General features: G+C 57.1%; 1 protein-coding gene across 1 annotated transcript in view; it reads left to right on the forward strand.

The window, feature by feature from the left end:
* The window catches only part of CLIP2 (CAP-Gly domain containing linker protein 2), a 52,560-nt gene that overhangs the window by 4,738 nt on the left and 34,651 nt on the right, over positions 1 to 13,171 (forward strand). Inside the window, 1 exon segment of the mRNA XM_077777792.1 lies at positions 2,072 to 2,268. Within this exon segment, the coding sequence (XP_077633918.1) occupies positions 2,139 to 2,268 (130 nt within the window). The 5' untranslated portion in view covers positions 2,072 to 2,138.

Below are 13,171 nucleotides of genomic sequence, written 5' to 3' on the forward strand. Positions count from 1 at the left end.
GTTGTACACACAGCCTAACCTAGCCTAGCGGAGAGTGACATCTGCAGGCCATTCTCCAGGGGAGCACGCTTTTTAGAGGGTCAGGTTCAGGGAGGGAGGAGGAGCCTCATGCTCTAGCTGACCCAGTGCCTCCTGGGCCCCAGGACTCCTGGGGTGTCAGAGTCTCCCATCGGAGGACTGGCCTGTTTGGTTTGGTGGCCCCGGAACCAGGCGGATGCTGGCGGCCGTTGTCTCCTGTTGGCTCACCTGGGCGTGTAGGTGGGCGTTACCACCGTGTGCCTGGGGGGGGGGGAGCATCTTTGTCTCTGCTGTGAGCGTGAGGGCTGGCAGCCCTGCTTTCCCACGGCTGTGCTGACCCAGGTCAGCTTTGCCGACCTGAGAGCCGTTCTGAGGAGGCTTGGCAGACTCCTGCCGTGAGTCAGCCCCATGGGGGCTTCCTTATCAGTCAAAACTTCTCTTGGTTGCAAGCGACAACGTCCCTCAAGTAGGTTTAGGCGAACGGAGAAAAGGATGCACGCGCCTGAGGGTTTGTTGGCTGGTATGAGTGCAGAGCTCAGGTGACCGGCTTCAGGCTCCGCTGGATCCAGGCCCTCCCAACCCAGCCGCTCGGCTCTGCTTTCTCCGTGTTGGCGTCATTCCCTGGCGGGCTCCCCCCTTGCGGTAACTGGGGTGGCCCTGCTGTTCCTGGCGTCCCCCACACCCAGGCAGCCCCAGAGAAAGGAAAGAACCTCTTCTAAAGGTACTAGCAGCCAGGGTCCAGGCTCTGGTGCTCTCTAAGTCATATGTTCTTTCCTTAACTAACAGGGGGCTCTGGCCAGGCCTGGGACATGTGTCAGCTTCCCGCGTATGCGGCGGGACAGCTTCTGGAAGTCTTAGGGGTCAAGAGTGGAGGAAAGGGTTCTCTGAAAGGGAGTGACATTCTGGGACCAGGGGTAGGGTAAGGGTCTGGCTGCACTGGCGGCATCTCCTACCGCATCAGAGCTAAGCAGCCAGGGGACACTCATGTCCCTTTTCCCAGGGTCCCCAGGGGTGATGCTTTTGCCCAGAGTCCTTGAGCCATCTGGCAGTGCTCCGTGTTGTGTCTCCCTAGGGGACAATGTACTTTGCAGATGGGGGCCTGCAGCTCTGGGGCAGGACAGGGCCTGGCCCCTGGTACAGGAGAGCACCTGGGACAGGAGAGGGCGCGTGCACAGGAAGGGGGAGGGGGAGGCCAGGGGACGGCGGGCCTGTCTTGTCCGCTTCCCTCCAGTCCCCCGCAGCCAGCCAGCCCCATCTTGTGGGCATCCGATGGCCTTGGAGATGAGGCTTTCCTGTGTCAGGAGGCACCTTTGTCCAACACTACAGCCCCTGCGTGCCTCCCCCCCTGCTTACTTGGAAAGGCAGGGGCTGCAGTGGTGGAGGGCGGGCAGAGGGGCTGGTAAGTCCGTCCAGGTGGGGGGCCAGGGCAGGTGTAGGCATCGTGTGCCTGAGACCCCGCCTCTGGCATGGAGTGGGCAGGGGCTGGGAGCGTGGGCATGGGCTCGGGGGCTGCCCGGTGATTGGAGGGGGGAACAGTGACTGAATTAGGCCTCACCCTGTCCAGCCAGCATCAGGAGGGATGCGAATCGTTGGCTGGTCCTGGAGGGTCTGGGGGCCATTGGAGAGTGACCCCCCACCCCCCGATTGGTCGTGTGTGCCAGAGTCCGTCCCAGCCTGTGCTCTGTGAGGGCCACACTCAGTTGGTGGCTGTGCCGGCCTGCGTGGTCCTGGTGGAAAGCTGCAGGGGCTGATACGGCTATTGCTGCAGACCCTCCCCGGCCAAACCTGACTTTTGCCTCCTGGGCCCAGGCGGTGAGCAGAGAGCACGCCCGACCTCGGAGTCCAGCGGGCCAGGACACACGTCAGGCGACAGCGTCGCCCTGTTGGGCCCAGGGCCTGCCGCTGCTCAGGGCCTCATGTTTCCCAGTGCAGGAGAAAGGGGCGTGGCGGTCCCTGCCCCCCGGGGTGGGGGTGTGGGAATCCTGCCTCGTCACCGTCTACATGCCCCGACAAGCGGCGACATCGTGATGTGAGCCCTCTCGTCTGCCTGCAGGTGAATGATGATGACTGAGAGGACGTGACCCGCACGAACCCCCGTCCACACGCCAAGCGGCCCCACCATGCAGAAGCCCAGCGGCCTGAAGCCCCCCGGCCGCGGCGGGAAGCACTCGAGCCCCGTTGGCCGCACGTCCACCGGGGCGGCCTCCGTGTCAGCCGCAGCGGCTACGGCGGCCACCGGCTCCAAGGAAGGTGCGCAGGGCGGGGCTGGTGGGTGAGGGCCTGGGGGTGGGCAGTGCTTCTTCCAGAAGAGCTGCCCAGCGACCAGCCAGGGGCGAGCCGTGCTCGGAAGTCCTTCTTTCTGTCCGACTGCAATCCTTTTCATGATTAAGTAGCACCAGGCACCCCTGTGTGCTTTACATGCCTTGTTCCTTCTTGAGCTCCCCCCACTGGGGAGGCGGGGGCTCCTGGTGGCTCTGCTTGGAGATGAGGAAACTGAGGTCCAAGTAGCACCACGCCCAAGGTCACTCAGCTTCTGCTGGCCTTCCCCGCCCCCACCGATCCTCTTCCGGGGCCGGAGATTGTCCTGGTGAGCCGGCCCCATCTTCCGCCAGCCTTCTCGTCTGCCACCCAGAACCATGCCCTTCGACCTTTCCGTGCCTGACCCCTTGTCTTCCTACCGGTGGGCAGGTGTGAGGGCTGGGTCTGGAGGCCTGGAGGCTGGAGGCTGGGGGCACCGGCTCCGATGGGTAGAGGAGCTCTCTGCTTGTGAAGGTGAAAGTGAGGGGGGCCACGGTGGAATGTTTAGGAAGTTTGCTGCAGAGTTTAAATTGCTGGTAATCTCACCCACTACAGGCAACTGGTGCCTCGGTTTACGGCCTCCTTTTCTTACCTGTCTGCAGTCATGCTGCACATGCAGTTTGAAAATCTGCTTTTTTTTTTTTTAAGTGGATTTTTCCAATGTCATGTTTAACGGCTGTAGAGTATGCTGTCCATTCAACAGATATAAATCAAAGGCCTGCTTTGTTGACACGGTCTTAACCATCAGAGCGCTCATTCTGGGCAAACCCGGATGTGGGCCCAGCCCTCGGGGCTGCCGGTCTGGCAGGGGGAGGCTGAGGATCATGAAATCCTAGAACTGGGGCCTGCCCAGCTCCCGGAGGTCAGCCCCGAGGAGGGGGACGTGTGAGCTGAGGTCCGGAGGGTGACAGTTTACTAGGTGGTGAGGGGAGGGTATTTCAGGCAGAGGGAACAGCTCGTGCAAAGGCCCAGTGGCAGAAGAAAGCATGGCAAGTATAAGGGAGGGAAAAAAAAGAGAGTGTGGCTGGCACATGGCCAGTGACAGTGTGCTGGTGGGAGAGCGTGGGCCAGGGTGGGGACAGCTTGGGGTCCAAGTCATTTCACTTCTGTTGTAATAACAATGGGATGCCTTTGGAAAGTTTTAAATCGAAAAGAATGAGATAAAAAGTGATTGGAAACATGTTCTTATCCCAGTCTCCGCAGCTGGGGATAATTGTTTCTCATTTTTCATTTAAAAAAAATTATTCCATTTAATCTGTAGAAATGGCACAATTTTTTTTTAAGTTATTTGTGAGAGAGAGAGACAGCGTGAGTAGGGGAGGGTCAGAGAGAGAAGGAGATACAGAATCTGAAGGAGGCTCCAGGCTCTGAGCTAGCTGTCAACAAAGCCCAACATGGGGCTCGAACCCACGAACCATGAGATCATGACCTGAGCCGAGATAAGAGTCAGACGCTCAAGTGACTGAGCCACCCAGGTGCCCCCTTATTTTTTAATTTGATTTTTTTAATGTTTTTATTTATTTTTGAGAGAGAGAGACAACATGAGCAGGGGAGGGTCATAGAGAGAGGGAGACACAGAATCCAAAGCAGGCTCTGGGTTCTGAGCTGTCAGCACAGAGCCTGACGCGGGGCTCGAACCCACGAACCGTGAGATCATGAACTGGGCCGAAGTCAGATGTTTAACCGTCTGAGCCCCCCAGGCACCCCTGTTTTTCACTTTGGCAGATGACGTTGTGATGAACATCTCTGGGCACAGATCCTTGCTGGGCCTACACTCCCACCAGCAGGGCTGGACGCTGCCCATCCCGTCCAATTGGTATATAAGTTTGGAGAGACACAAAATAGCCAGGGAGCAGACTAGGCGATCTGGGCCCTGGGCAGGCTCAGGGAAGGTTTGAGCTGGCAGAGCCAGGGCCCTGGCAGAGACCAACCGCCAGGGCAGGAGGGTAAGGAAGTTGCATGGCATGGCCCCATGAGCAGACCTCTGCTGGCAAGGCTTGGCCAGAGCAGCCCGTTGGAGGCCCAGTGTGGTGAAGCCTCCTTTACTCATGGGAGGCATTCCTGAGCAAAGGCGAAGAGGCCAGAGAGAGAAAATGAAGGGGAAAGGATGTGCCAGGTAGACAGAGTAATGCAAAGGCCCTGAGGCAGGCATGGACTTGATTTGTTAGAGAAGGAAGGAAGCCAGGCCTGGGTGGAGAGGAGTGTGACATGAGGTCAGGGAGGGTGGCAGAGGCAGATTGGGGGTTGGGGGCAGGAGGTTGGATTTGTTTCAGAGTGACAAGAGCCATTGAGGGATGTAGCAGAGGAATGGCCGGCAACTCACATCCCTCAGCTGGGTTCTGAGCCGGGCGTGGAGACCAGTGAGGGAGGCATATGTGGCCGCCCGGGAGAGGATGCCTGTGCTTGCTGCCAGGGCTGGGGGAGGTCAGGGGCTGACCACCAAGAGTGGGTCATCAGGGAAGACTTCCTGGAGGAGGTGGAATGAGCTCAGCCTTCAGGATGGGGGGAATGGAAACTTGGAGAAGAGGAGGAGGAAGACCAGCTGTCAGTGGAGGAACAGAAGGGGCAAAGAAGGCACTATGTGGGCCGAGCTTGGGCAGTAGGGGCGTGAGGGAGTGGGGTTGTGTAGCTAGTCCCCTTTCTGGAGAAGGTCGGCGGCCAGGCCTCGCTCTCTCGTCTACTGGAGAGAGCCCCGTAGCACCTTCTGGGTTTTTTTCCCTCATTCCTCCCTCCCTCACCAACAGGGGCCTGAATTCCCGTTCTGATCCAGCTTCATGCCCCTTCTAACTGCCCCTGCTGTGTGACCCTGGAAGAGTTACTTAACCTTTCTGAGCCCCAAATGGGAGAATAACATCTCTCTGGCGGGACCCAAAGAGTTAGTGAGCGTGAAGTGCCTGCAAGCTATGAAACTCATTAAAGACTCCTTTCTTTCCCTTTCCCCGTCCACGGTCTCATCACTGAAAAATTTGGAAGCGACCAGCACCCGTCTCCCTTCTAGTCAATGTAATCACAGCCACCACCGTTGCAGATTTCCTTCCAGTCTTTTTTCCTAGTGCACGTGCTGTTTTAAGTGGTGAAATCATGGGCTGCGCCCCAATCCGCGTCTCCTTTTCCATACCTTCTGCCTTCCCTGGGCCATGCGGCCTCTGTGCTGTCATCTCAAATGGCTGTGTAGTCCCCCAGGGGACATGGGAATGGGCCACACCGCGTGGCATACCGGCCTGCTTCCTGGTCACCCTGCAGGGTGGTCTGGGAAGCCCTGAGGGTAGGGCCTGGGAGGCCTTACTCTGCCTGGCCCCCCACCCCGCAGGGCTGTTCTGGGGAGAGGAGGAGCCGCTCAGTGAATGCCTGATTGATTACAGAGCTCCCCCCCCCCCCCCCCGCCATGCCCGGCACTGATCTACAGCTGGGCTTGGTGTTCCCGTCCCTCTGTCCCTGGCACCCGCTGCCTTTGCTGCCTTTGCAGGTTGGAGCAACGTGTCCAGGCTCGAGGAGGGAGCAGTTGGCCCAGAGGGGGGAGGGGCAGGTGGAAGCACCAGGAGGAGGACAGTGTCCCCCCTCCTCCCCCCGCCGGCTCCTCAGGCTCCCTCACCTCCCACGTGGCACTGGCCACCTGCCCACCCCGCAGGAGGCTGGGACCCTGTGTGAGGGGCACTGGGGCCTCTGAGGTGAGGCTGGTGGAGGTGGAGCCTGGGGGGGGGGGCGGCGGCTGAGGGGGGGCTGGGCTCTGCTCTGGGAATCGGGGCAATGGCTGTCTCCCAAAGCATGAGCTCAGCCTCTGGGCAGAGGGTCTGGCCCAGGGCCGGGCCTGGACTGATGCCCCTACCCCCCGCCCCCCCGTGGAGATTGGGGAGGGGGGAAGCTGTGTCAGCCCCCAGAGCTGTGACACACAGGAAGTGGCAGGAACAAGGGGCCCATTGGAGGGGGCCTGTCTTCCCAGGGGGTGGCCCTGGGGGGGCCAGAGCAGCAGGTGTGGGGAGGGCGGTCTGGGCTGGGCCCCCCAGCGGGCAGAAGCAGGACGGAGCCGCCTGGAGGCCGCTCTGGGTCAGGATGCCCCGAGGGTCTTGCTCAGCAGGCGACATTGGTACAAAGATCTGAGCCACAAGCGGGAACCAGCCCAGGTGAGGTTACAGGAAGAGCATCCAGGCAGAGGGAATAGCGTCTGCAAAGGCCCTGAGTCTTCAGATGCCCTGGGGGACTGGAGAGCCCCTTGAGTGGGTGAGGGGGGCATATTGGGAGTGGGTCGGGGCAGAGCTGGGAGCTGGGGCCAGGGCCGCCTGGGGCTGTGCAGTCTGTCCTGGGCCTGAGGGAGGAGAAGGGGGTCCAGGCTCCGCAGCAGTGGGAGACAGAGACAGACTGGAGCCCTCGGCCCCTTACTGGGGTCTGTTTCTGGGACGCAGGTGTGGGCAGGCCAGGCCAGCAAGATTGGCCTCGGTGACGTGGGGAGGACTCAGGACTGCTGGGCCAAGGGACCGGGGTCGTAGATCACTGCCACACCCCTCTGGCCCTGCCTCTCCCCTGCAGGTCCCCCAGGGGCCTCTCCCATCCCCTGCACTGCGGTCTGGCCCCAGGGGCATCTCATTTTAGGAGGCTCGGCCTTGGACAACTTCTACTCCACAGGCAGGCGTCTGACCATGTTTCTTCTCATTGACAACCCAGTGGGATAACTCTTCTTCTCATTTTAAAGATAGGGAAAGCTGAGGCCACAGCTGTCCTCTGAGTTGTCCAGAATAACAGGGCCAGCGAGTGGTGGTGCTGGGATGGAGACTCAGGGCTGGGACTGAAGCTGGCTCAGGCTGCCGGTACCTGCCGCCCCGCTGCAGGGAAGGCGTGGCCGGGGCCCTCAGTTCAGTCCCAGCTCCACATGCCCGGCTCCTGTCCTGGGCAGGTGGCAAGTGGTAGGAGTGATCTGTTCTCATTGGGTTGGTCACAACTGTCCCCCACTGTGCCTATGGCCTTTCCAGTCAAGGATGAGCGTGCATGGGAGCCCCCATCCCTCCTCCCCCCCACCCCCCGCAGGGCGCAGGCCACGTGGGGCCCAGAGGGTCTGCCTCCTGTATTTTGATGCCCTGAAAGGGCCCACACAGGACTGGTCCCAGAGCTCTCTGGCTTATGGAGCTGGGGCCCGATGCCTTCCATCCCCAGGCGCTGGGGACAGTGGAGCTGGCCCCACATGCCTGAGGCCCCGCCCTACCCCACCCGGAGGGCTATGTCTTTCACCTCGGTGCCGGCCCGCCCGTTTTCAGTGACTTGGCCCAGATGCCTTGCAAACCTGGGCAGAACCAGGACAGACCTCACCACCCCAGCCTTTGATCCTGCCCCAGGCAACACAGCTCCCTTCAAGGTCAACTTCTCCAGCCCTCCTCCCCTAACCACATCCTAAACTTTTTGATGGCATCAGGATGGGGAAAGCCAAGCGAGCTCTTCTGTGGCTGGGCTGCAGAGCAGGTGGGGGGCGGGGCAGCCTCCTAATGCTCCTGACGTCGCCCAATATTGATCCGGGNGGGGTGGGGGTGGGGGCGCAGGGGCCATCTGCCCGTGCCTCTCTGCCGTTCTCCATGGGGAGCTGGCTCTGCTCTTTCCACAGTAAGCCTCCCACGTTTCTCTCCCCCTGGGTCCCCGCCTTAGTCTGCGGGGCGAGGGCTTTGTCCTGGGTTCGGGAGTAGGGGGGACAGAAGGGGAACTCGGAGTTCAGTCTGGCTCAGGAAGGACAGTGAGCAGTCAGGGACGGGGCACGCCCTGGAGTGGGCTGATGGGGGGCTCCTTCTTCAGGGGTAGATGGCGGGAGGCAGGGTTGCAGGTGCATGCTGTGCCTGGTGTGNGTCAGAAGGACTGACTGGGGAGTGGACTGGGTGGGGGCTGCGCTATGGGAAAGCCCGTACTCTTGAGCAATGTGATGGGGACCCTGTCCCTTCCTTCTTAACCGCCGCCTCGAGCATCTGCTGGGGACAGGAGAGGGCTCATTAGGGCACAAGGCTGCTTTGGGTGTAGTGGTGCATTTATGTTATGTTGCTTTGGGGCCACTGGGGAAGGGAGGGCAGGGTTGTGGCCAGTCTGATTTTCAGGCTGGTCCCCAGGCTCTGAGGATGGAGAGGGGGTTCAGTGTGGGACTGAGATGCGTGCCCTAGTAGTCTGGGGGGCGGCCTGGTGCAAACCCAGGAAAATGGCCTCCTGTAGAGTGGCCTTGCCAGCGAGGAGTGTTCGAGCTGCTGTGATGGACAGGCAGGGTTTCTTTAGGTGACGAGAGGCGAACGCTGGCATGACCATTCTGTCTGGGGCAGCCCTAGGTCGTGTCTGTGGTCATGGCACAACACTATATTAATAGCACCTCCTTTCTCTTCAAGGTGCCTGGTTGTGGATGACAAATCACGTTACATTTTTTATAGCCCCTCCTAAGCAGTCTTGGTGCTCGTTAGCACGTTAAAGGCTCTGACAAGTCCTGCGGCAAAGTAACCTTAACTTTATTTAAGCTGTAATTTGTCAACTTCTTTGAATCTGTAGGGTCAGTGTTTATGTTCATAACACGTATTATCCCTTGTGGAACCATGTTCTGTAGAACATTTAGGTTGCTGCTTGCTTCCTTGAGGGGCTGGGTCTACATAGGCATGCTTTTTTCCCTCTGGCCCTCAGGGACAGAGGGCAGACTTCATTACACACCTCAGTTCATGACAGACCATCTCTGTGAGGCCCTGCATGTCCCCTCTTGTGTTTTTATAAAATTGATACCTTTTTACCGCGTTCCTTCCTCCCACCCGCCCACATCCAGTCACCCGTGTCTAGGGGCTATATGTGAGGATAGACACTCTTGAGCCCTCCTTTCTGACTAAGTATCACATCAGAAACACCTTCCTGTATAACCCGGAAGAAGTATTTTTAAAGTTGCTTAAGAATCTGAAAGATTTGGGGGGCCTGGGTGGCTCACTTGGTTGAGCGTCTGACCGGCTCAGGTCATGATCTCACAGTTCATAGTTCGAGCCCTGCATCAGGCTCTGGGCTGATAGCTCAGAGCCTAGAGCCTGCTTCGGATTCTGTGTCTCCCCCTCTCTCTGCCCCTCCCCCGGTCACACTCTGTCTTTTTGTCTCTCAAAAATAAATAAACATTAAACAAAATAGTTTTTAAAAAGAATCTGAAAGACTTGACCATAATTTATATAACTGATTTCCTATTTGGGGGCATTTGGATTCAGAGTCTTGTTGTTGTTGTCGTTTAAGACTTTTTTATTTTTAAGTAACCTCTACACCCAGCGTGGGGCTTGAACTCAAAACCCCAAGATCAAGAGTCACATACTCTACCGACCGAGCCAGCCGGGCGCCCCCTGGGATTTTTTTGTTATTGTTTGTTTTGTGGATGACAAGTCAGCATGTCAGTTTCTTCTTTTAAATTATTTCTTTGGGAAATGGACCAAAGATTACATTNTCAAACCCACGAACCGTGAGATCATGAGCTGAGCCAAAGTTGGACACTCAACCGACTGAGCCACCCAGGCACCCCCTATTTAATTTATTCTCATGAAAAGTATTGTATTTAATTTTTATGATGTTTTAACTGAATTAACACAGGCTCATTATGCAAGTCCAAGGTTCACCTGGAAGGTATTCTCTGCCTAGAGTAGAAGTGACCCGGGTGGGAGGCGAGGACGTGAATGGGCTTATGTTTAGGGGGGGCTCCTGGGTGGCTTTGGAGGGGGTGAAGCAGGGCAGGGGGTGCCGGAGGCTGGGAGAGACCCTTCTGGAAGTATCTGTGGCAAGTTGTGTGGAGTCTCACAGGCCTGATCTCAGGAGGGGCTTCTGAGACCCTAGAGGGAGGTGTTACTTCTTCTGTGGAATGGCTAGATCTGGTGAATCATTGGATTGGGGGCAACAGTAGGGGAAAGAGCAATGAAGATCTGTGGTCTGAGGAAATGAGCGTAGGGGGCGTGTACTCCAGAGATGAGGGGTACAGAGGAGGAGCTCTTGGAGAGGGGAGCACTATGGCTCAGAACGTTCGGGGAGGAGGCAGCTGCTGGAAGGGCAGTCTGTCAGCCAGGGAAGGGATCTGAACTGGAGAGAGCAATTGGGGCCCAATTTCTGCTGTGTCTTCCTGTGTCTTTGGATCTTTTACAAGGAGAATGTTTTCGTGTCTTTAAAAAAAGGCAGGGACGTGGCAGCATGTAAGCAGTAGCTACAGGTGCAGGCGTGGGTTAGATTGTGGGTGGGACACAGTGTAGATCAGGGCTCCCTGGGTACTGACCACGAAGGGGGACATTCCTCCTGCGTCTCGCCCCTCCCCTCCTCCTCCCTGCACTGGAGATGGGTCAGAGACGTGGTGCTTGTCTGCCTTCTGTCCTGCGTGTCATTCAGGGCATCTATAGATCATTTTGATGGGTTTTTTTAAACTGGCCACCTGTACAGGGTGCAGGCTGGGACCGCCTCACACTGGCTCACAAGAACCAGTGGTGACATCGTGAGGAATTTTACAAGCCAGCTGTTAAACACAGCCTTTGCTTTAGAAAATTAGATTGTGGGGGTGCCTGGGGGACTCAATCAGCTGAGCATCCAACTTCAGCTCAGGTCGATCTCACAGTCTGTGGGTTAGAGCCCTGCGTCAGGCTCTGTGCTGATAGTTCAGAGCCTGGAGCTGCTTTGAATTCTGTGTCTCCCTTTCTCTCTGCACCTCCCCTGCTGGTGCTCTGTGTCTCTCTCTCTCTCAAAAAAAAAAAATTTTTTTTTTAATTAAAAAGTAAGGAAATAAATTAGATTGTGTGAACTTACAACTTAAAAAATTCTACCAAAAACATAGGCAATAAATACTCAAATCTCATGATTTCTACTAGTACTTGCTGTAGTGTTTATATCACCCTTTTATTACTGGTAAAATATTACTGTTTTACTACTAGTACAATTTTACAGTATCTGCGTTTTTGTTTTTAAAATTTTTTAATGTTTATTTATTTTTGAGACAGAGAGAGACAGAGCATGAGCTGGGGAGGGGCAGAGAGAGAGAGGGAGACATAGAATCTGAAACAGGCTCCAGGCTCTGAGCCGTCAGCACAGAGCCTGACGTCGGGCTCGAACCTACGGATCGTGAGATCATGACCTGAGCTGAAGTCAGACGCTTAACCGACTGAGCCACCCAGACACCCCAGTATCTGTGTTTTCAAGGTTATTGCTTTATGGCAGAAACACCATATAATCTTTTTCCAACTCTGTGTTCAATGACAACATGCTGGTAGCTTGAAATTGACCACGGCGGCAGAATTTACCCTACGGAAATTGGCAAACACTACAAATGGGGATTACTGTTCTCCTGAACAGCTAATTATTTTTGGTTTTGTTTTCTGTTAAAAAAATTTCTTTTAATGTTATTTTTGGGAGAGAGAATGGTAGAGCACGGGCAAGGGAAGGGCAGAGAGAGAGGGAGACACAGAATCCGAAGCAGACTCCAGGCTCCAAACTGTCAGCACAGAGCCCGACCCGGGGCTCGAACCCGCAAACCCTGAGATCATGACCTGAGCCAGTGGATGCTTAACCGACTGAGCCCCCCGGGTGCCCCGTGGAGAGCTGTTTCTTCAGCCTTTACCAGCACCCCCACGGCTGGAACACAGGTGGACAGAGGACCACAGGGGTGGGCAGAGGCAGCGGAGGCAGAAAGGAGTGCTGTCACAGGGGCAGTGGGACCATGAGAGGCAGCCCAGTGGGGCACCTCAAGAACTCGGAAGAGCCCGATGCAGTTGCAGCAAGGAGGCCACAGAGACCTCCACGAGCAGTTTCCACCGCGGGGAGGGTTCAGGAGCTGAGGGTCAGAGGGACCGGGATGGAGCCGCTTCCTTCTAGACACAGCTGGATGGAAAAATACCCACTGCAGGAAGAGCAGAGGACCAGGCAGCGTCTAAATACGGTCCTGCTTGTGCTTGGTGTCCTATTACCCAGTCTCTGTGCGCACGTACGTGCACAGGAGAAAGTCTGGAAGAACGTGCCCCAAGATGTTAGGTGTAATTATGTTTGTAAGGTGCTTTCAAGTTTAAAAAAAAAATCGGTAACCCTGCTTTCTAATTTTCTGCAGCGGGTGTGGATGATCTGTGTCATACAAACACTTACGTAGAAGGAGAAGGGCTTGTCTGCTGGGAAGGACAGTGGGTGACCGCAGGAGGGAGGTTGAGCGGAGGAAGCTGTTATTTTGTGGGTTAGGGGGTGTTCATGGTGCACACGGAGAGGCAGTGATGAGGGGGAGAGGAGAGTGATGGTGGGGAGGCCGGTCCCTGGGGAGACCAAAGCTTGCACCGAGGGCCTGCCGGCCTGGGTCCTCGAGTAGAAACGTAGCCCTCTTGAGCTTCCGTTTAAGTCCAGGAGGCAGGTATACACGGTGAAATATGGGCTGAATCTCTGGAAGGAGAAGGGGGCTAGAGGGCGATGTAGGGGGACTGGCTTTTAGGAGAGGCAGTCAGGGAAGGCTTCTCTGACGAGGTGGGGAGCGATCTGCGTGATTGTCAGGGCAGACGTTCTGGGAGGTGCTTCCTGCCCACCCCAGCCCCCACACCGCCATTCACAGTGAACCTCTCCCAGCCCCAGGCCCCCAGGGATCCAGTTCCTTCCAGTCAGGGAGGTGGCCCGCTGAGCTGTAGCTGCGGTTCTCTTATTCTTTGTACGACACCCCTGTGTGGGCCCCCATTGGCCGTGCCTGGTCCCTAGCATCTGACCCTTGGCGCTGAGAACAGGGTCCCTGGGAACTGAGATTCAGCTTGTATGGGAGGGGCCTGTCCCCCCTTCCCGAGGCAGAGTGGGCCCCAGGTCCCTGCAGGAGGAGGGGCGGGCGAGCTCTCGCCCAGGCCACCCCCCCTGCAGCCCCCACCTCCCCTGCAGCAGGCTGCCAGCTGCC

This window comes from Crocuta crocuta, unplaced genomic scaffold (assembly GCF_008692635.1).
Source record: "Crocuta crocuta isolate KB4526 unplaced genomic scaffold, BGI_CrCroc_1.0 scaffold217, whole genome shotgun sequence".
Taxonomy (NCBI): Eukaryota; Metazoa; Chordata; class Mammalia; order Carnivora; family Hyaenidae; genus Crocuta; species Crocuta crocuta.